We start from the raw sequence: 24,562 nt of genomic DNA, 5'->3' as shown, positions 1-24,562 counted from the left end.
GTCATTTTCTGATAGAATAGACATAATGCTATCCATTTCACTTAATTTTAGAATTTTTTAATTATTCTGATGTCAGCCATACACTTCCGGGTTCTCTACAGGTTTTAAATATGATGTCTCCAGCAAGGATATGTTTGATGACGGTTACCATGGAAACGAACTCACGGACCTATGTCAAAAATGTCTTTTTCTGATAAAATAAATATAATGCTATCCATTTCATTCAATTTTAGAATTTTTTGGTAACGAACTCAAAGACCTATTTAGAAATGAATTTTTCTGTTAAATTAAAACTAATGCTAATTACTTTAATCACTTTAGGAATTTTTTCACTGCTCTGATGTCAGTTCCATACCCCCTTTTAGACAATTAGTAAATTTCAGTCAATTATAATGTCTCCAGCAAGGGTATCTTTGATGTTCGTTACCATGGAAACGAACTCACGAACCTATCTAAAAAAATGTCTTTTTTCGATAAAATGAGTACAATACTATCTATTTCACTCATTTTAAGGATTTTTTAATTACTCTGATGTCAATCCCATACATCCTTAAATATAAAAAGCATTCATAAATAGTTAAGCGCAGTCCGAAGATAAATTGGTCATGGTGAGCGTAACATTTCGTTATAATGAACAATTCCAGCTTGCAAACTCTCTGATTCCTATTTCGTTGATCCTATCTAGAGATAATACATACACAGTATACACATCTCTGAAATGTATTTTAGTCTACGATGCTCCCATCATATCGACAGTCGTTAACAGCTTCATATTGTCGTCCTGCTCATATTGCCGTCGGCGGGGATTTGTACATACATGTACCCCCACGGTACATATTGTCAACCGTCGGCACACGCTGTGGCTGAAGGCAATATATGCCGAGACCACCCTTTTCCCCAATTTAAGATGGTACAAATTGTCGTCGGCGAAACACACTATTACAATTATTAAATGTACATGGAGTATCAGGCACTGACACAATTTGAAATAAGTTTGGAATTTATTTTTTTTAGGTTTTTGCTTGTTTATCTATTTATTTTGTTTTATTTTATTGTATTTTATTTATCTATTTATTTTTATTTATTTTTTTGCTTGTGAGGATTTATTGAGAAGCCAATACCTCCTTTGCTGAAAAAAGATGTTACGTGTCTGACATGGTATAATATTTAAGGTGCAAAATGTTGATATTCCCTCAATGTCACCTTATCTGTGTATGTATGCACAGGAAACATTTTTAACGCAACAAACGTTCTATAAACTGACCTCCCGTGCGTAGATTACCTCGTCATACCGTGTGTTAAGTAAACAGACAGAAAAAAACGTTCATCAGTCGATCACCGATACACGCATAAGATATGTATTCACGGTAAGTTCATTGTTTGATTTATTCGTTCATTCCTAATATTCCATCCCCATGCATGGTCATAACAGTGGCGGATACAGAAGGGGGTTCCTGGGGTTGGATCCATTTTCTACAGAGCTATAACGGGTAAGAATAACGTATATTGAGGATCGAACTCCCTTTGAAAACCAAATTAATGATACACCCACCCCCCACCCCCCAATTCAAAACTTCCTGGATCCGCCCCTGCATAAGAAAATCCCTCCGTATGATTACCTGGAGCTTCCTTTGAAGTGAATGGCATACAGGAGTTTTTCAGAATACATCCACTGAATGATACATTATACATTTGACTAATATACCACTTATACTCCCCATAACATTTTCATTGTGGCATATTGAAGGGATATTAACAATTTTTTCCAGGTAATAACGGAAAACGAAAATCAAGAAAATGCCACATTCTAGAGACCTGGCTTTGATGGGTATCGGGGGATTCACTGGTTTATCCATTGTAGCCTGGCAAACCATGTTTCCTTGGCTAAAGTATGACCTGCAATTCATAACAACTGTCATGGATGTTGGCAAAAGAGTTGCAGATGACGAAGTGAATGAAAGATATTTAATTCGTATGTTTGAAGAAAGTGTTGCTAAATACCCGAAGAAGACAATGGTCATATTTGAAGACCGGGAATACACATACGAGTTTATGAATGAGCAAGCGAAAAGGGTGGCCAATATTGCATACGAGTGGAGGTTCAATACCGGAGAGACGGTTGCCTTATTGATGCAGAATCACCCGGCATTCATCTGGACATTTTTAGGTAAATATATCTCAAAAGATGATAATTGTTTAGAATAATTTGTCATTTCTATCACAATCAAGAAATGGGTATGGACCGCAGTTCATACCATAATGCATTTTCAAAAATGATTTTTATTTTTTGTACCGGTATTTACATTCTACTTTCATTTCTTTCCGGATTCCCAGTCGTTAAAATAGACGCACTATATTTATCTGTTTTCATACGCGCATTGTTTTACCCGCACTTTCTAAAGAAAGTTCGGGTATATTGTTGTTACCCTGGTCCGTCCATCCGTCTGTAACACTTTCTTCTTCCTCCAACTCCTCTTTTAGTTTACGTAGCTGCCAAATAATATTTTGGAATATGATGGGTGGTGCCCTGTTAGATGTCACAGGCAATGATATCGACAAAGTTTAAATTTCCTGTTAAACAGTAAAGGTATAGAACTTTAAATATAGGGTACTCAAATTCGCCGGGGAAAAACCAATAAACCCTTGGTATAAAATTCTACTCTGTATTCTAGCTTATTCACACATAATCAATCTATATCACCAGAGTTCATCCCGAAATTCCGTGTACTTACTAAGATATGCCAAAATGAAACTGCCTATTATTTTCGCTGGGCCCTGACACTGTACCACTGAAAAGAATATTTGTACAACAAGCGACAAGAAAGCATATGGACTCAAGTGTCAAATAGATCGCAAAAGGCCGACCCCGATTACACCCTTGGTTTAGTTTAAACTTACATGTAAAATAATGAGAAATAATCAAAACATTTACAAAATAATAGTTAAATGTCATAAGATACATACCAACTTATAAATACAATTAAATTGGGTGCATAAAACAGCATAAAAATCTCATCAGAACATTACACTAAATATCAGGACATTACACCCTCGTGTTTAAAAATGTTGAATTATTGTGTCAAAATGCATATAATTTTTTTAATTATTCTTTCATGAATGAAAAACGTATATTTGATAAGAACAAATCTTAAAATATCATATTTTTAAAATCTACATTAGTGTAGAGAGAAGTATTGCCCATCAGGTCAATCAGGACATTATACTTATCAGTACATTACACCGACCCAAAATACTTCAACTATGATATATACTCTCCTCCAAGGAAAACTAATGGCGATCGGCCTTGTGGCGGCCCGTACTTACATAGACTGCGCAACATTAGATATCATTTATAAGTTGAATGGTTTACCCCAATTCGTAAACTGATCATGAAGTCCATACAATAGCTCCAAATAATTGAAAATTACGGCCTGTTTTGACACGGGACCTCATTTGTTGCGGTCTCATCCGAAGGACCGCCCATTTAGTCGCCTCTTATGACAAGCAAGGGGTACTGAGGACCTATTCTAACCCGGATCCCCGGGGGTGAGGGTAAGAGGGGAGGTAATGAGGACCTATTCTAACCAGGATCCCCGGGGGTGAGAGTAAGTAATGAGGAACTATTCTAACTCAGATCTACGGGGATGGGGTACTGAGAACCTATTCTAACCCGGAACCCCGGGGGTGCGGTATTGAGGACATATTCTAACCTGGATCCCCACGAGACGACCAGTGTGATATTGTCGATCTAAAACGTTTAACATCAGTAGTGACTGTTCGTTCGTCAAACATCCGGCATTAGATGTGAAAGTCAGGTGTCTTTCTGATATGACTTAAAACGGAAATGACGTGTAGCGGCAGGCGTTGCCACGTTAAAGAACCCCCGTTGTTACTGCTGTAAAGCTTTTGCATACATAGAAAATTGTGATGCTTCAACTTTTAGCTGGTGCATTTCGCAAACTCTGTGCTAGAATAATATTTTTACATGTACAAAATCCATTAGCAGTTTCTGATGATATGTATATCTGTCTTCGGTACATTTTATTTGACTTTTCTCATTCCAGGACTTCAGAAAGTTGGTCTCTGTGTTGCGTTCTTAAACCACTATAACAAAGGCAGCCCGCTTCTACACACCATCAAAGCAAGCAAGGCGCGGGCAGTCATCGTCGGACCGGGTAGGATATATGTACCTACAAGTATCTACGATGACTATTGCATAAAGGCACTCTTAGTTGTCTTGCTTGTTTTACATTTTGGATACGTAAATGGATGGCCCAGTCCAGTGAATATCTATCATGATTTTTATTACCATTCTATAGTAAGATTTTATATCACTGAATCATCAATGTTTTATCTGTATTAAAACTTTCCTGTTTCATCGTATGATAACATTTCTTGATATACGCAATGCGATGCGCATTGGAAATAAACGTCTATACTCATATTAAAGAAACACACACACATGTGTTGTGTAAGTTTTGCACAGCAATGCATATCCCCTACCGACTCCAAGGCAAGTTGTCTGGTATACTCCAAGATTCCTGGAATTCCTCAAAATTCATTACGACAAATCTGTAACGTGTCATGGTAAACCAATGTACTAAATATCAAATGAATATCTGCTAGTATGGCGAAAAAAGTGCGGTTTACTGAGCATTTATGCTAGGTTTCTTAGTCCACGGGTCATAACGGAGCATGAAAAATCTACGGGTTAGAAGTTTACATTTTCGAATTTAATTCGTAACTTATCATGGCAAAGCAATGCATCAAATATCAAATGAATATCTGCACGTATGACGAAAAAAGTGCGGAAAACTGACAGACAGACGGACGGAAGGAGGGAGTGGAAACCTAACGTCCATCTCTCCTCCTCAAGTAGGGTACTAAAAAGTTGTGTCACAAACCTGAATAAATGGAATGAATGTCCAGTCAATTTATTAAATTGTTCAGTCAATTTATATGAAAAATGGAGGCATTATATCGATGAGTTCGAGCCCCGCTCGTGCCATGGCGGCCAAACGGAAGACGTAAAAATAGGTAGTGATTGCTCCTTTACCAAATACTCAGTATTTAGAAGTGAGAATCACGGGTATTTTGAATATGACCTTAGAAACGGAGGTTCTGTGTTGCGACAGGCGTGGCATGATATAAAAGAACCCTCACTGCTACGGCCCTGAGCGCTAATCATTGGTCTAAATTTCTGGTAGTTTACCTACAGCTGGTGACGTCTCAATATGAGTGAAATATTCTCGACGGAACGTACAGCAAGCAAGCAAGCAATCAATCAAGTATATCAATTTCTCAGATTATATAAAGTACTGCATATTTTCATAGTTGAAATTCTGATTATACAAAAATTACAGAAATCACCACGCGACCCATTCTTTACATCATCCCATTATGCAAACAACGTCGACGGTTGTTTCACAAATACAAAAATCATTCAAAATTCGCCATGATGGTGTTACGTCATTAGTTTATCACATCTACACAATTAAAATACACGTGCGATATTCATGTGCATCAAAATCCTCAAAAGTTGTGAATACACTGTACATACCTATTTAAAGTACATGTATGTTTAAACGCAAAATTTTTAATATCAAACCAAACTTCACCTATCATCTTTACTCTACGAAAACAACACCCTTATTATTTTATGCGGAAACACCATCGCGCATACTCGTGATTATTATTGATGCAGCAGATTAACAGAAAGTATCACAACTACAAACAATACACGGAGTGTTAAGATGACTCCCGTGCTTAACGAAAAGATTTGAAACCTCATCTTCCCCAATTCAGTTCAATTTAGCTGTCTGGCGTGTTTCATACCGATTGTTAGGCCGCTCTTGACAATCTGATTTAACTACGGATTACCCCGTTTATCTGATCAAGATATTGGGCTCACAGCGGGTGTGACCGATCGACAGGGGATGCTTTCTCCTCCTAGGCACCTGATCCCACCTCTGGTGTGTCTAGGGGTCCGTGTTTCCCAACTCGTTATTTTGTATTGCTTATAGGAGTTATGAGATTGATCACTGTTCGTTATCTTCAACTTTAAATGAGTGGATATCATTTCAGAGGCAGAACTGCACAATGCCATTGAGGAAATACGACCAGAGCTTGATATTCCATTATATCTACAGGGCTATTCGAAAACTACTGTTCCAGACCACTACATCTCCTGGGATAATCTCATGTTATTGTCTCCAACAGCTGAAATCAGCAAAAGTCTAAGAAGCAGCTTCAATATGCGTACACCTTGTATCTACGTGTTCACGTCAGGGACAACAGGTTTCACTTTTTGGAAATTTTTTATATGAATTTTTGTTTTGTGGTGAAATATGCTTTGTTTTTTATTCGGGGATTTGTGGTGTCCTGTTACGAACTTCGCATTTTAGACTAATTATCTGTCAGCGACAGTAACGTTTTATATTGAAACGAGTCTACAGGTGACAGTGACGCTTTCTGACAACAGTCTAAAGTTAACAAAAGACAGTGACGCTTTCTGACACGAGTCTAAAGTTAACAAAAGACTGACACGGGACTACAGGTGACAGGGACGCTTTCTGACACGGGACTACAGGTGACAGGGACGCTTTCTGACACGGGACTACAGGTGACAGGGACGCTTTCTGACACGAAACTACGGGTGATAGTGACGATTTCTGACACGGAACTACGGATGACAGTGACGATTTCTGACACGGAACTACGGGTGACAGTGACGATTTCTGACACGAGTCAAAAGTTAACAAGTGACAGTGACGGTTTTTGACACGAGTCTAAAGTTAACAAAAGACAGTGACACTTTCTGACACAGGACTACAGTTGACAGTGACGCTTTCTGACGTGAGTCTAAAATTAACAAGTGACAGTGACAATTTCTGACACGAGTCTAAAGTTAATAAGTGACGGTGACAATTTCTGACATGAGTCTAAAGTTAACAGGTGATAGTGCCGTCACGTTTCTGAAATGATTCTACAGGTGACAGTGACGCTTTCTGACACAGGATTACACGTGACAGTGACGATTTTAAACACGAATCCAAAGTTAACAAAAAACAGTCACGTTCTATAATGACATGAGTCAAAAGTTGACAAGAAACAATAAATTTCTATTGGACGAGTCTACAGTTTATAGAGACAGTAAGGCTTTCTATTGGTCCGAGCTTACAACTGACAGTGAGCTGTTTTATTGACATGAGTCGTATAGTTCACAGGATCACAGTAACGCTTGACTATGTATCATATATCAATAATCCGCACTCGATTCCATCGACAAATGATATATTTTTTATCAATAGTCACATTGCATACACTGTCTTGTTTTAAATTGGGAAAATGTCTCTATATACATCTTCAAAGTGAAATTTCAAGGGGCGGAGAACCGTGATAAATATACATGCAGCGATTTAGAGCAGGAATGTAAATTATGATGTTTGTATACATAAATACATTCTACTGTCACAAGGAGAGTTAATATTGTGTAAAATTGATTATGTGGCATTGAAAATGTTTTGATTTACAATGGTTGAATATATCTAAGTTGGGGTAATTTTGGTTAAGTAGAAGTGAAGATTAGCTACGTTTTCTTCATTTGTGTAGTTGACTTGAAATGATGACAGTACAACGTAATTGATAATTGGATGATCTTTTGACGTCATCGATTTACACAATTTCATATCATTCAAGACTGTACGAGTACATCTAATATTGTAAAAATAAGACAAAATTCCGCACTTTATTGTTGGATTTGAAGGTATCTGCAGTAACCTCCGAGACGGTGAACAAGTTGTCGATTCCAGTGAACAAGTTCTCGCTTCCAGTGAACAAGTTCTCGCTTCCAGTATATGATGTATTCCTTAAGATTAAGTTCGTCCATTCACTGACAATTACAAATATCACTGCATGCTGACACAATCTAAATGAAGACAATAAAGATGACGATTTGAAAAATCTAACACATTTAATTCATAACCATCAAGTATGAAATTATTTGTTTTTATTAACAGTGCATTTGTTTATAGGTCTTCCAAAACCAGCCATTGTGAGCCAAAATAAAGCAATTAAGATGACCAAGGTGTTTTATGCAGTTGGAGGGACACCAAATGAGATAGCCTATATAACTACACCGCTCTACCACGTGCTTGCTCTTTCGTCATTGTTCAGTGTCATAGAAATAGGTGAGAACATTTCCATTTCATATTTTACCTGATCAAACCATAGAGCTCACAGGAGTGTTACCGGACGACAGGGCATGTTTACTCCTCCTAGGCGCCTGATTCCACCTCTGGTATGTCTAGGGGTCCGTGTTTGCCCAAATCTTTATTTTGTATTCCTTATAGGAGTTATGAGATTAATCACTGTTCGTTATTTCACCGTTCATGGATACATTATAAATCCATTTTATTTAAGATTTGGTATCGTTCGGAAATCTACACTTCCTAACATTTTAAAGGTCTTTTCCAGGAGCTACAATCGTTCTCAAAGTCCAGTTTTCGGCTTCACAATTTTTTGATGACTGCAGAAAACACAACGTCACCTTTACCCAATACATAGGGGAGCTTGTCCGATATATCCTGCATCAGCCCGAGGTATACGATCATCACATTAATTGATATTTATTCAATACCTTTTAAGATAGCTCACTACGCTAAAGCTTATACTGTTTATGATATCACGTCACAAGATGGCGATTTAAATGCTTTGTGAAATTATTTGTATCGATCGATTTGTTTATGTACATGCATCACCGTTGTTCAGTGGTTAAAGTATTGGGCTGAAGAACCGCCGATTTCGAGTTCAAATCCGACAGAATTTTTTGTTCATATGTGTTGAAATAATTATTTTATTTTATTTTTTGGAAATCATGTTTTTATCCAAATTTGCATATTTTCTGCCTTTTTGGCATATATACTATTTTATATAATCCGACATGTATATTTTATGAATAAATCAATTCGTACTGATTTCAGAAACCATTTCAGGGTGTAGTGAGCCACCTTAAGGCACATTTATACAAAATCTTTGTTATTGAAAGGCGGTAACATGTCACCGTACACGAAGCATAGGAATGTTTCACTTTTTTCATATATGTACTTCTTCATCGATAAAATTCAACAGCTAACTTCCGGATTTATTTTAGATGTACATGATGTTAACACATGTAGAGCACAAACTGTTTAAAACATTTCATACGATGTTTTAACGCAGTTGATTTATAACTATTTTGTCATATTGATCATCATCATATCGTATTAATCATTAGATAAACATCGAATCGCGATAGCTCAACGGTAGAACAATCGCTTCGTAACCGGGAAGACATGAGTTCTGATTCCATGCCCCGTTCGTGTCATGGTTGCGTCCCACCTAGGTCGTAAACATATGTAGTGGTTGCTTCTTCGCCATACACTCGGTATTTAAAAGTGAAAATCACGGGTCTTTTGGGTATAACCTTAAAAACGGAGATCCTGTGTTGGGAGACGTGTTGTCACGTTAAACAACCCTCACTGCTACGGCCCTGAGCGATATGCATAGGTCTAATTTTGTGGTACTTCACCTACAGCCGGTGGCGTCTCAATGTGAGTAAAATATTTTCAACGAAACGTTAAACAAACAATAAACAGAGCTTCCTGCTGATTGACTGGTATTCAACAAACCAGAAACATGGATCGACATGTTCACCTCCACGTGCCTTCAAGGCAATCTCCAACGTTGGACTGTGAATTTCCAAATTAATACGAATTGTTATCATTCTCTGGTCGTTTAACAAAATCTTGTGTCTCTGATCACTTTCGATTATGAGTCTTGCTTTGTAGCTCTAGTTAAAATGGCCGACCGAGTACCGTTTCGTAGACTCGAATTCCCAATTTTGATGTTTCAAGATATTCAATCATATACTGTGCTCTAATATTGTACCTAGCCCATATCTTTGGTCCTCACGAAAACATTAACAGCCTTGAAGGAGAAACTTCAAACGTAATGTGCCACAACATATGCTAGAAGTAGTGTAAATCAATTATGGATTGTAAAAATTTCTGAAAAACTTTTAGTAAATTTGAAATCGCAAAACTTTTTTCAAATTAACATCAAAACGTATGTCTATTCTACAGTTTATATGTCCTTCCTCACGAAAATTAAAGAATAAACTTTTTGACATTATATGCAGTTGCTTCTTCAACAAAAATGGGAAAAGGAAATATTCATAACTAGTGATCAATCATCCCAAAAATTACTTTGTTAAACATTCCTCTAATTCTACGCACAAGTATTCGGAAATTGAAAAAAAAATATGCTGTAGTTTCTCATTGACAATATTTTTTAGTCTTTGGTGATATGGTCTTCCAACAGTTGAAGTGTTTTGATACTCTTATCAGGCAAAATTTATTAAGAAGCTATTGCATGGGTCCAGCTGGACATGTCATTACTGGTGATGTTGATATAGTTGAAAATGAGGACCTCAAATCACTTATTCTTAAAGGTCCTAAATACAGAGAACCTCGGTCTTTTAATTGGCGTCAGAACTTCATCTCTATTATGAGTTCTGTCGAAGATTATGCCAGACGATGGGCTAAATATGAAAAAGAAGAACTTCATGATCATACATTGTCAGAATGGGTTAAAAGCATAAGAGGGATATTAAAATCCCGCATTAGACACATGAAAACAAAAGTACGTACCATCTATCCTTTTGTGTTTAGTAAACCAGAAGTGATAAAAGAATTAGATAGGTTACATGAGGAATATGTTTTGGTTCCACTGACAAAGCTAGTAACAACATTGTCTTTGTTTGTAAGGCTCATTATTACAACTGTATTTTAAACGAACTTGGCATTAATTCCACTTTTGGTAATCATACTTATACTCCAACTGCTCTTTCAAAAGACGAAATTCTTCAAAACCATGCTTCAGTTTTAGACACATTTAATATTCCAGTCAATGGGTCGAATGAATATGAGTTACCGTACCTATACTGGATTCTTAAACTACATAAAAACTCTTACAAACAAAGATACATTGCTGGATCCAATAAGTGCTCTACCAAGCCCCTTTCTTTGCTCCTCACGAAAATGTTAACAGCTGTGAAGGAGAAACTTCAAACTTACTGTCCGACTACATATGCCAGAAGTGGTGTTAATCAAATGTGGATTCTAAAAAATTCTAAAGAACTTTTAGTAAACTTGAAATCACAGAATTTTTCCCAAATCAATAGCATTAAAACCTATGACTTTTCAACACTATACACGACCATTCCTCACGATAAATTAAAGACTAGACTTTTTGACATCATAGGCAGTTGCTTCTTCAACAAAAACAGAAAATGGAAATATTCATATCTAGTGATCGGTCATTCAAAAACTTACTTTGTTAAACACCACTCTGATTCCACGCACAAGTACTCTGAAGTTGAAATAAAAAATATGCTAGAGTTCCTCATTGACAATATCTTCGTGGTCTTTGGTGATCAGGTCTTCCAACAGTCTGTTGGAATTCCCATGGGCACGAATTGTGCTCCTTTGTTAGCTGACCTGTTTTTATATTCATATGAAGCAGAATTTATTCAAAAACTTCTACGTGAGAAGAAAAAATCCCTCGCTGTGACCTTCAATTCGACTTTTAGATATATCGATGACGTTTTGTCTATTAACAATGATAGCTTTCTTTCATATGTCGATTTGATATATCCCTCTGAGCTCGAAATAAAGGACACCACAGAGTCGTCCACTTCTGCTTCATACTTAGATATTTTATTGAAAGTAGACATTAACGGCAAACTAACAACTCAACTGTATGACAAACGGGATGATTTTAGCTTCTCCATCGTCAACTTCCCACATTTATGTAGCAATATTCCATTATCACCTGCATATGGTGTTTATATATCTCAACTGATTCGATATGCAAGAGCTTGTTCTGGGTATAGTCAGTTTTTAAATCGAGGTAAGCTACTGACAAACAAGTTGATGGTACAGGGATTTCAACAGTCTCGATTGAAGTCAGCATTTCGCAAATTCTATGGTCGTTATAACGATCTAGTTCGTCAATACAACCTCGCATTGGGTCAAATGCTGTCTGACGTGTTTCATACCGATTGTTAAGCCGTTCTTGGCACACTGATTTTGACTGCGGATAACTCCGTTTGCCTGATCAAGATATGGGGCTCACGGCGGGTGTGTCCGGTCAACAGGGGATGCTTACTCCTCCTAGGCACCTGATCCCACCTCTGGTGTGTCCAGGGGTCCGTGTTTGCCCAACTATCTATTTTGTATTACTTGTAGGAGTTATGAGATTGATCACTGTTCGTTATCTTCACCTTGCATGGGAAGAAAAATATCTTGCTGTGGCCTTCAACTTAATATTTATATATATCAACGACGTTTATGTATTAACATTAAGTATTTTCATTAACATGTCGATTCGATATATACCTTTGAACTCGAAATAAAAGACAACACATAGTCCTCCACATATGCTTCATACTTAGATATATTTGATTAAAAATCGATATTAATGGCAAACTAACAGCTCAACTTTATGATAAATCGGATGATTGGTCAACTTCCCATACCCATGTAGCAATCTTCCATTATCACCTGCATATGGTGTTTATATCCCTCAACTGATTCGATACGCAAGAGCTTGTTCTGCGTATGACCAGTTTTTGAATCGAAGCAGGCTTCTGACCACAAGCTGATGGTGCAGTGGTTTCTCGTTTATTATCAACATTTCGCAAATTCTATGGTCGCGCTATAACATTATAGTTTGCTAATACAACCTATCATTGGGTCAAATGCTGTCTGAGCTGATTCATACCGATAGTTAGACCGTTTTTGGCAAACTGATTTTGACTACCGATATCTCCATTTACCTTATCATGATATAGGACTCACGGCGGGTGTGACCGGCCGACAGGGGATGCTTACTGTTCCTATGCACATGATCATACCTTTGGTGTGTCCAGGCATCCGTGTTTGCCCAACTCTAATTTTTATTGCTTATAGGAGTTATGAGATTGATCACTGTTCATTATCGTCATTTTTCATTGATCATTAATAGACAATTAAATCGATAACTAATAATTCAATTATATAATCATAAAAATACAAATATATGCAACAAATTTATAAATGACAGAAGAACATTTGTCATTCCATATAAATTAATCGTCTGTATTTCGAAATCGATAGATATTTAAACAAAAATGACGATGCACGGACAAGTTAAATCTCTTCCTCAAATGTGCAGTTTTCTTGGACTGTGTATTCAAAACAGACTATAGACTTTGTCAACATCATATATTTTTCAAATTAGATATAGTATACCCTACCATCTCAGTTTTTGTCAGCAAAAAATGTAGGCCTAGTCCGTTTCGTAAATGACGTTACGATGACCTAATTCGTAGCTGTAAACGATCGCCTGTTTATTTCTGAGCCTTAGTAAATTTCTTGTTTTTATGATGATGAGGGATAATGTCCTTGGTCTCCAGATGTTGTTTGTTTTAATTATAAACTCCTCAGCTTTTATCCTGTAACATGTAAAACTTATACGGTACCAATTTTGATGCACCAGATGCGCATTTCGACAAATAATGTCTCTTCAGTGATGCTCAACCGAAATGTTTTAAATCCGATATAACTATGAAGTTTTGGGGCTAAATATAGCCAAAAACAGCGTGCCAAAAAAGTGGAGCCAAATTCGTCCAAGGATAAGAGCTATGCATGAGGGAGATAATCCTTAATTTTGAAATGAATTTCTAAATTTTATAACAGCAATTAAATATACATCCGTATTTTCAAGCTAGTAACGAAGTACTTAGTTACTGGGCTGTAGAGACCCTCGGGGACTAACAGTCCACCAGCAGAGGCCTCGACCCAGGGGTCATAATGTAAAACTTATACGGTACCAATTTTGATGCACCAGATGCGCATTTCGACAAATAATGTATCTTCAGTGATGCTCAACCGAAATGTTTGAAATCCGAAATAACTATGAATCCACAAAAATGCGAACTATTTTTCCTAAGGTAACCCCATACTCGCATTATTATTTGATAAGAACAAGAGGCCCAGGGGCCTTATAGGTCACCTGAGTATCATGTAACAACCTTCCAATGTTTGAATTAGGTTTGTGTTTAAATATAAGAATTTTACTTTTGGATGGAAGAAACATTGAATAGCTATGTGGTCAGCCCCGCCTTTGCACCAGAACCCCTGACCCAGGGGCCATAAATTTCAGTTTTGAAAGAAGCATCCTTGATCATCATTATCATACTATTAGTTTGTCTACTTAATACCCAGCAGCAGAGGAGGAGATTTTCAAAGAAATAAAATGCATTTTCATTATATGATCAATAGGGCCCCACCCTAATACCAGAACCCCTGACCCAGGGGCCATAAATTTCACAATTTTGAAAGAGGCATCCCTGCTCATCATAATCATGCTATTGGTTTCTCTACTTAATACCCAAGGACAGAGAAGAAGATTTTCAAAGAAATAATGCATTTTCACTATATGACTTATAGAGCCCCACCCTAGCACCAGAACCCCTGATCCAGGGGCCATGAATTTCACAATTTTTAACAAGAGGTACTGTGAGCAATGCTCACTAAGAATACCCCCAGCTTACCCCAATCTCCCAAAGGGTGTTGGTAATAGGTATAAACTACCTTTTTTCTGAGTGTTGCTACTTCGATGTCCAGTGCACATGACCTTTGACCTTTTGACCCCAAAGTCGATAGGGAACATCTTCATCCCATGGGTAGTCCATATGTATGATATGGTGACTGTAGGTGGAAAGGATAACGCTTTAGAGCCCGGAAACCATATTGCTACTTCAATGTCCAGTGCGCGTAACCTTTGACCTTTTGACCCCAAAATCGATAGGGATCATCTCCATCCCATTAGTAGTCCATATATATGATAAGGTGACTGTAGGTGGAAAGGATAACGCTTTAGAGCCCGAAAACCATATTGCTACTTCAATGTCCAGTGCGCTTGACCTTTGACCTTTTGACACCAAAATCGATAGGGATCATCTTCATCCCATTAGTAGTCCATATATATGATATGGTGACTGTAGGTGGAAAGGATAACGCTTTAGAGCCCGGAAACTATATTGCTACTTCAATGTCCAGTGCGCTTGACCTTTGACCTTTTGACCCCAAAATCGATAGGGAACATCTTCATCCCATGGGTAGTATATATGTTTGATATGGTGACTATAGGTGGAAAGGATAACGCTTTAGAGCCCGGAAACCATATTGCTACTTCAATGTCCAGTGCACTTGACCTTTGACCTTTTGACCCTAAAATCGATAGGGAACATCTTCATCCTATGGGTAGTCCATATGTATGATATGGTGACTGTAGGTGGAAAGAATAACACTTTAGAGCCCAGAAACCATATTGCTACTTCGATGTCCAGTGTGCTTGACCTTTGACCTTTTGACCCCAAAATCGATAGGGAACATCTTCATCCCATGGGTAGTCCATATTTATCATATGGTGACGGTAGGTGGAAAGGATAATGCTTTAGAGCCCGGAAACCATTGCATCTACAGACGGACGGACGGACAGACGGACAACTCGATTCCAGTATACCCCCCACAACTTGTTGCGGGGGGTATAAAGAGGCATCCTTGCTCATCATTACCATCCTATTAGTTTGTCTACTTAATACCCAGAGACAGAGAAGATTTTCAAAGAATTTCTACATTTTCACTATATGACCAATAGAGCCCCACCCTAACACAAGAACCCCTGCCCCAGGGGCCATGAATTTCACAATTTTGGTAGAGGGCTCAATGCTCATTATAATTATGCCCACAGTTTGGCTTCTTGATGTCCAGGAGTAAAGAAGAAGATTTTTTTAAATTACACTCATTTTGATGGTTTTTGCCATTTTCACTATATGACCAATAGAGCCCCACCCTAACACAAGAACCCCTGCCCCAGGGGCCATGAATTTCACAATTTTGGTAGAGGGCTCAATGCTCATTATAATTATGCCCACAGTTTGGCTTCTTGATGTCCAGGAGTAAAGAAGAAGATTTTTTAAAATTAAACTCATTTTGATGGTTTTTGCCCCACCCCTCAGGCCCCAGGGGGGCAGGGACCACGAATTTCACAATTTTTGTTCCCCTTCACCCACAGATGCTATATGCCAAAATTGGTTGAAATTGGTTCAGGGGTTTCAGAGAAGAAGCTGAAAATGTTCAAATGTTAACGCACGACGCACGACGAACGACGACGGACAAAAACAGATAGCAATAGGTCACCTGAATTCATTCAAAAAAGTATCAATACAGAGTGTTTTCACTTTCATTATTAGAGTTAGGACTAACAAATTATCAAATAAAATACATACATGTAGTTTATCGCACTTTTTGAGATGCGAGACACACATAAACAGACTTATAGGCTATATCAACGTCAGAACATTGCAGTTTTCCTTAAACAGCATTATCTACATTTCACAAAAACTGGATATAACGATATGAAAGTATTCACAATAATTTCATGAAACTGTTTCTGTATGTAAAAGAAAACATGCACAATGTCTGTGTAAGGAAAGGATATATATCGCATAATAGACCCGATAAAGACATCAATGGAAACAGGGTTATTTCCCTTGGATTCAAACTTTTTGAACATACAATCAATAATATATTAGTTAGACTTTTGAAATATTTTATGTTTAACAAGATTTTTTTTACATTAACAATCCAACAAAATTAATGCGAATTCTTAATAAATCATTGATTTTGCAAAATATGATGACGTCATAATTGTCATGAGGGTCGGATTACTTTGAATATCATATCATTATATCAAATAATTTTCCGATATCTAAAACATTGCCTATTGTCTGAATCTACTTCTTTCCAGGGGTCCGTGTTTGCCCAACTATCTATTTTGTATTGCTTTTAGTTGTTATGAGATTGATCACTGTTCGTTATCTTCACTTTCCAGACCATAAGAAATGTTCATAAATGTATATCATTTTACATCAGATACTTTTCCAGTTTCTGAAAACTTTGTCGACTATTTGAATCTATATTGCTATTATGTTTCTCACTAGAGACCAGAGGACGGAAATCACAAGATTAGAGTCATGATGGGTAATGGACTTCGAGTTGATATATGGGAAAAATTTCAGAAGAGATTCAAAATTCCCAAGATTATGGAGATTTTTGGAGCTACAGAAGGGACCGCCGCCTTTTTAAACACATGGGGGAGAGTTGGATCTTGTGGTAGATTGTCACCATTCCTCGTAAGTTAGATGCAGTGAAGTCATATATTCAATATAAAGTCATCCTATACTCAAACTTTTATCTATAGCGCTTTCGTCCTGCGGGCACGTCAGTAAATTTTTAAACAATGTAAACAAGTTCCATTATGACGTCATCCTCGTGACGTTATGTTGGCAACGTTAAACATAATACAGTCATGATTGTGACGTCAGAACATTATACAATGTTAATGTTAGACACTTTTAAAAATACAGACATATTTTAAACAGTTCAGTGTATAAGTTTTAAGCGCCTCTAAATTCCTGTACATTAAAGGAAACATTCTATTTAAAATGTACATGTTAAATAACATGAAGTAAAAATATTAACAGTTTAGTTTCGGCTTAAACAGTCTTATGAAATAGTTTTCCTTGGCTTTGCGTAATTGTTCATTTTCCTCTTTTACTTTGTAAAATGGGAAAATATAAAAACTGCCTTCCCGCATGAATCAAAATGTCCGCTACATGGTGTATATATATATATATATATATATATATATATATATATATATATATATAATGATATTTGGTTGCATTTTTGATTGATTAAAATATCAGTGATCAGTGTCTAGTCTGTATGTAAAGTGGTTTATAACGGAATACGTGATCAATTATCGCGTTTTCCATTGTAGTTAATTGTTTCACAAACCCAACAAGCTAGAAAGTGGTTCTTTATATTTTTATTTGAAAATGAAAACATAAAATCGACACCATGTTAATTTCATATTCCCTGTCCACTGATATCAAAGTTGCTGATTTGCATGCAGATGAAAAATTTACATGTTGATGTAATATTTTGGAAAGTTAACACATTGGATCTTCAAAGCGTTATCACAGAGAAAACAGTTTAAAATGTAAATATTATATAATACCTTGTACTGCATGTCTTTCGTCAGAATGTAACAAGTCTAGGAGTTTAAAACAGCTAGTTACATTTTACTTCTACGTGAGAAGAAAAAATCTCTTGCTTTGGCCTTCAATTCGATTTTTAGATATATGTCGATTCGATATATCCAAGTGAACTCGACATAAAAGACACCACAAAGTCGCCCACTTCTGCTTCATATTTAGATATTGTATTGAATGTAGATATTAACGGCAATCTAACAACTCAACTGTATGACAAACGGGATGATTTCAGCTTCTCCATCTTCAACTTTCCAATATTTACATGTATGTAGCAATATTCCATTATCACCTGCATTTGGTGTTTATATCTCTCAACTGATTCGATACGCAAGAGCTTGTTCTGTGTATGGTCAGTTTTTAAATCGAGACAAGCAACTGACAATTTGATAGTACAGGGGTTTCAACAGTCTCGATTGAAATCAGCATTTCACAAATTCTATGGTCGTTATAACGATCTAGTTCGTCAATACAATTTATCATCGGGTCAAATGTTGTCTGCCATGTTTCATACCGATTCTTATGCCGTTTCTGACACACTGATTTTGACTACGGATAACTTCGTTTACCTGATCAAGATATTGGATGCTTACTCCTCCTAGGCACCTGATCCCACTTTTAGTATATTTAGGGGTTTGTGTTTGCCCAACTCTCTATTTCTTATTGCTTATAGGAGTTAAGAGACTGATTACTGTTCGTTCTCTTCACCTTTCATCTACGAAAAAAAGAGTTCCAGCTAAAAACTTGAGAAAGCACTGCTATCATTTGACCATTAAACCATTAAATTCACTATCACTGTAAAGCTCGAATTGTAAAGATAATAATTTCGTTACTAAACGACAGGAAGTCTCCGACGTCAGACGTATTCAATCTCTAGAAAAATATCAATTCAACAACTTCCTTCCAACTAGACAAAGTCTGCGAAAACCCTCGATCGGTTGGTTGGTTGTATATTATACTATCTTATGGAGACTGGTGAAAGGCTCAAAAGTTAGGCCTATGGTAGTCGCTAACAGACTTTCGGGAAGGAGGTTTCTTTCTCATGTCATACTTACTGTGACATAGGACCTCGGTTTTTGCGGTCTCATCCGAAGCAAATAATTTTATTCAGCGAGTGGTGCTTCTCGCGAAATTACGTGGTAATAAAAAGCTATAGTATATCAAGCGTTGAATTACTGTCTTCACTTTACCCTATTTCTTTGTAGAATGCATTAGCTCCAGCCAAATCATACATTGTGCGTTATGATCCAGAAACTTGCCTGCCTTTGAGAAATAAGACTGGCCGATGCATTCCTTGTGATATAGGTATTAGAAAATATTATTTTCCCCCACTCAAAATTATCTTTGCTGTGTTTTATTTTTGTTCTCTAATAAGGGTCAGTGGGTATATCCACGAAGCTATCTTAAGACAAAAATGCGTCTCAGATACACGACATGTATTATATTCCTAAGGTAATGTGTGGAAGTTATGCTAACGTATGATATTTCTCAAAGGGTTTGATTCACGATGTCTCCCAAAATTTTGTTTTTGATTGTTAATTGTCAAAAGCTATTGCCTTATGTACTGAATAGATTTCACAAAAAATTGAGATTTTATATTATCACAAAAGCCCATTTTAGAAAGTTTATTATTTGTTTTGTAAATGAATAATAGGGGAGGTGATTGTTTACGAAGTCTTCAAAAGAAATGGATACCAATCTCAGTTTATTAAAACTATCACATTTCAAGTATTCTTTATTCTTATTCTTTAGGTAAAATGTGTCATCTAGCAGTTACATTTCTGATTGTACAAATCTAAGATGCTTTAAATTACAAAAACATTTCACTTTGTAAACATAAAAAGAGTCAATCCCTGTGTACGTAACACAGAGTTGAGGCTAACATATTGCTTTTATCCTTGTATTCAGAAGGCCAAGAGTTTGACCGTCAACATTAAACGAGTTATATTGTTAATATTTAACATCAATGAAAAATATATTTTAGAAAACGTGAACCAGTCTCTTTTAGAATTATCAAAGAGTTAAGACATCCTTTAAAACTGTCCTATTTTAATGTAATATATGGCTGTTGTTTTCCTCCGCTTCCTAGGAACGCTTCTTCTTGAGAACGCTTGGTTTGACAGACATTAAAAATTTGGTTAACTGATTTTACAAAAGGAGCAGATGACCCACATTGATTTTGAGATCACAAGGTCAAACTGGACATTTTAAAATTAGTGTCCGCTTAATATCTTGAGAACCATTTGCTTGAAAGACAAAAAACTTGGCACATTAACTTTTCCTAAGAAGTAGATTGATCACTTTTCGTTATCTTCACCTTTCATGAACCTTATTGAATTTTTGTCACAAGTTCAAGGGTCAAACTGGACACAGTAAGATATTGTCTGCTTAATGTATCGTGAACCCTTTGCTTCTCAGACATCAGATTTGTTCACTAGTTCTACATACAGAGTAGATGACTCCTATCGATTTTTAGGTTACCAGACCAATGGTGAAACGTCTCTGAACATAAGATATTGTCCATTGAACATATAAAGAACCCTTTCTTTGACAATTACCAAACTGTGGTTACCCCTAAAACGCAGATGTCCCTTATTGTTTTTCAAGTCAATGTCGGCCGGTGTGGCCGATAGACAGGAGATGCTTACTCCTCCTAGGCACCTGATCCCACCTCTGGGATCCATGTTTGTCAATTGCAAGCTCTCTACTTTGTATTCCTTATGTAAAACTTGTACGGTACCAATTTTGATGCACCAGATGCGCATTTCGACAAATAATGTCTCTTCAGTGATGCTTAACCGAAATGTATGAAATGTGAAAAAACAATGAAGTTTTAGAGCTATTATAGGGAAAAACAGTGTGCCAAAAAAGTGAAGTCAAATTCGTCTAAGGATAAGAGATATGCGTGAGGGAGATAATCCTTAATTTTGAAATGAATTTCTAAATTTTATCACGGCAATTAAATATACATCCGTATTTTCAAGCTAGTAACGAAGTACTTATAGGAGTTATGAGATTGATCGCCATTCGTTATCTTCACCTTTCAGAGAGAGAGAGAACGAGAGAGAGAGAGAGAGAGAGAGAGAGAGAGAGAGAGAGAGAGATTTGATATAAAATGTGATAGTTGAATAAGCATCACAAATTAAAATGTTATTAGTATTTTAATGGGAATTTTTTACTGATCAAACAGGTGAAACGGGTCTCCTGATCGTAAAAATAATCAATAAAGATGTGCTTGAGGATGGATTTTACCTGGGAGAAAAGGCTGCTAACGAGAAGAAATGTGTCAGAAATGCATTTGAAGAGGGCGATGTGTTCTTTAATTTCGGAGACCTGTTGTATGTAGACAAAGATTACTTTTTGTATTTCAAGGATCGAATAGGAGATACGTTTAGGTTTGTATGACTTTTAAATTCCATGGTGCCCTTTGTTTTATAACTTAATTTGTAATTTACTCCATGGTCTTGTTATGTCTGCGCTTTAAATCAGGTGGAAAGGTGAAAATGTGTCTACAAATGAAGTAGCCAACATTCTAACAGAGCTACCATTTATACAAGATGCTAATGTGTACGGAGTAGAGGTGCCAGGCAAGTATAATATCTCAACAATTTACATCTTATCCTAGTCAATGTGATATCACATAACATTATATTTATTTACTGTAAACCACCTTTTTTCGCGTGTGAAAATTTTTCGCGAAGTTAGCAACAACTGCATATTCACGTATATTTCTTGTGACCCAGTCCTGTAACGTCTCTTGTATGTTTAAGATAATCTCGGTCGTGAAAATTAATCTCCATGACACAGTTTATCACAGGGAAATCACGAACTAAAAGTTGGTATACAGTATCTGTGTAAATAATAACGTGGTATTTTATGATAAGGAAATACATGTATACACTTCCAATTCCTTGAGTTTGCAATGCACGTTTATATGTTACCGTTAATTATTTCATTTATCTAAAACTATATATGACAAGGTGCTGATGGCCGGGCTGGCATGGCAGGGATTCTATTGAAAGAAAATGTGAAATTTCAACTTGACCTATTACCGAAGATTTATAAGCACTGTGAGAAGAATTTGCCGATCTATGCCCGCCCGCTGTTCCTCCGATTCATAAAAGAAATGCCATTGACCACAACTCACAAACAGAAAAAGGTGCACTATGTTAAAGAGGGATTCGACCCCAACATCATTGATGATCCACTGTTTCGTATTTCTCCAGAGGCTAAAAGCTATGTTCCCCTGACAACAGATAACATTGGTACGTTGTTAGCCAAATCGCGCCTGTGATGTGAACATCGGAATTACTAGATTCGCATTGACATGTTATGCTTTAACAGATATGTACATCTTATTACAGTGTACATACAAGTTTAGTATAAGAGCTGGGAATAATAAGTATTTGATTGTCAAGAGATTTAAATTTGTGTCATATGATATCTTAATTAGTCCCTTAATTAATGTAGAATGATATCGCTTGTGCGATATTAAGAGCAAAACAGGTTACGATTTCAAATGAACCACTATGATTAATATGCTTATACTACAGCAAATAAATTTATATTATTCGGTTTATTATTCCCCGTAGTAGTGACTGTTAAAAGAAATATGACAAAAGAGTATCGTGATACTGTCATTTGTATGTATTAATCTATTTTATTAAGTATCTACAATAGAATACAGAATGATTGATTGATTGTATGTATATTGTTTAACGTCCCTCTCGAGAATCTTTCATACATACGGGCGCGTCACCATTGCCGATGAAGGGCTGCCCAATTTAGGTTTATGCTTGGCGCAGACAACCTTAGAGCAGGAAGGGGTCTTTATAGTGTCACACCTGCTGTGACACTGAGCCTCGGAAGTCTCTCTGACATTCTTGATAAATTTTAATATGTTTTAATGGACTGTACCAATCCCTCCACTTGTAGTAATTTGGGTTACTATTAAATCCTGGATACGAACCAAACTGCTCAACAAAGTAAAGTACTATTTTAAAAAAAAAAAAGTACTAGTTAGTGTGTGAAATATACTTAACTATCTCTCGTGGTCTTCTATATGAAATCTACTTTATGAGAAAATTAGTATTTTTAAAAAGACACCCCGCTCCAGAACCATAACACTTCGATTAATTCACTTTTGATGAAAGGTGAAGATAACGAACAGTGATCAATTCCATAACTCCTATAAGGAATACAAGATAGAGAGTGGACAAACACGGACCTCTGAACACACTAGGGGTGGGATCAAGTGCCTAGGAAGAGTAAGCATCCTTCGTCGACTGGTCTCATGTTTATTACATGCCCCTTCTGTAAAGTGAGACTGAGATCGAAAGTGAGCGCGTCTAAATCTAAGGCTCCGGCGCCAAGTACCACAACAATGGACGGGACTTTCCAAAATGTCTCAGACATTCTGGTGGAAGATGAAGGAATAAAGTCTGTGCGAGACAATTTGTTAAATAAGAAGAATGTTCTCATAGCTTGATCTTGTAGAGATACCATTATACCCCCCGAACGAAGTTCTGGGGGGTATATAGGAATCACTCTGTCAGTCCGTCCGTCCGTCTGTCTGTCCGTCTGTCTGTCTGTACAGATTCGTGTCCGGGCCATAACTTCTTTGTTCTTTGACTTAGGCATACCATATTTGGCACATGAGTGTATCACCATGAGACGATGTGTCGAGTACCTTCATGACCTCTATATGACCTTGACCCTTCACCTCAAGGTCAAAATTAAAGGGTTTTTTTTACAATGGATTCGTGTCCGGGCCATAACTTCTTTGTTCTTTGACATAGGCATACCATATTTGACACATGAGTGTATCACCATGAGACAATGTGTCATGCACCTTTATGACCTCCATATGACCTTGACCTCAAGGTCAAGATTAAAGGTTTTTACAATGGATTCATATCAGGGCCACGACTTCTTTGTTCTTTGACATAGGCATATCATATTTGACACATGAGTGTATCACCATGAGACGATGTGTCGAGTACCTTCATGACCTCTGTATGACCTTGAACTTTGACCTCAAGGTCAAAATTGATTCTAGGGTTTTGACATAGTCATACCATAAGACGTGGGTGTATCACCATGAAACCATGTGTCATGTACATTCGTGACCTCTTTATGACTTTGACCTTTGATCTCAAGGTCAAAATTATAGGTTTATACCATGGATTATATCTTCCATTTTCTTCTACAAAGGCATACCATATTTTGAGACTCAGGAAAGAGGTAATCTATACCTATTAACAACAGCCTTCGGGAGATTGGGATAAGCGTGGGTATTCTTAGTGAGCATTGTTATCAAGGACACAAATAGAGGTGAGGGAAACCTACATGGCAAAC

General features: G+C 36.9%; 1 protein-coding gene across 2 annotated transcripts; it reads left to right on the top strand.

Moving 5' to 3' along the window:
• The first annotated feature begins 1,004 nt into the window (after nt 1-1,004).
• On the top strand, nt 1,005-22,780 carry LOC130046429 (long-chain fatty acid transport protein 2-like). Of its 2 annotated transcripts, none has more exons than XM_056152293.1 (11): nt 1,005-1,367; nt 1,770-2,167; nt 4,065-4,175; nt 6,085-6,297; nt 8,034-8,189; nt 8,476-8,600; nt 17,090-17,281; nt 19,411-19,510; nt 21,396-21,600; nt 21,695-21,792; nt 22,186-22,780. In XM_056152293.1, exons 2-11 carry the CDS (start codon nt 1,798-1,800, stop codon nt 22,497-22,499), a joined length of 1,884 nt encoding a protein of 627 aa, XP_056008268.1. In that variant the 5' UTR covers nt 1,005-1,367; nt 1,770-1,797; the 3' UTR covers nt 22,500-22,780. The 2 variants fall into 2 exon arrangements, with proteins under 2 accessions (XP_056008268.1, XP_056008269.1); XM_056152294.1 differs by having other exon boundaries at nt 1,314-1,490.
• The last annotated feature ends 1,782 nt before the right edge of the window (nt 22,781-24,562 follow it).

This window comes from Ostrea edulis, chromosome 10 (genome assembly GCF_947568905.1).
Source record: "Ostrea edulis chromosome 10, xbOstEdul1.1, whole genome shotgun sequence".
Classification (NCBI taxonomy): domain Eukaryota; kingdom Metazoa; phylum Mollusca; class Bivalvia; order Ostreida; family Ostreidae; genus Ostrea; species Ostrea edulis.
Note: the sequence above shows the minus strand (reverse complement) of the source record. Positions and strands in the feature narration are given on the sequence as shown.

Excerpts from the sequence above, each read along its gene's own strand:
- LOC130046429 (XM_056152293.1), top strand. The coding sequence starts at position 1,798 with ATGCCACATTCTAGAGACCTGGCTTTGATGGGTATCGGGGGATTCACT. Across the intron at positions 2,168-4,064 it reads ATTCATCTGGACATTTTTAG|GACTTCAGAAAGTTGGTCTC; the intron begins GTAAATATATCT and ends TTCTCATTCCAG. Across the intron at positions 21,601-21,694 it reads CGAATAGGAGATACGTTTAG|GTGGAAAGGTGAAAATGTGT; the intron begins GTTTGTATGACT and ends GCTTTAAATCAG.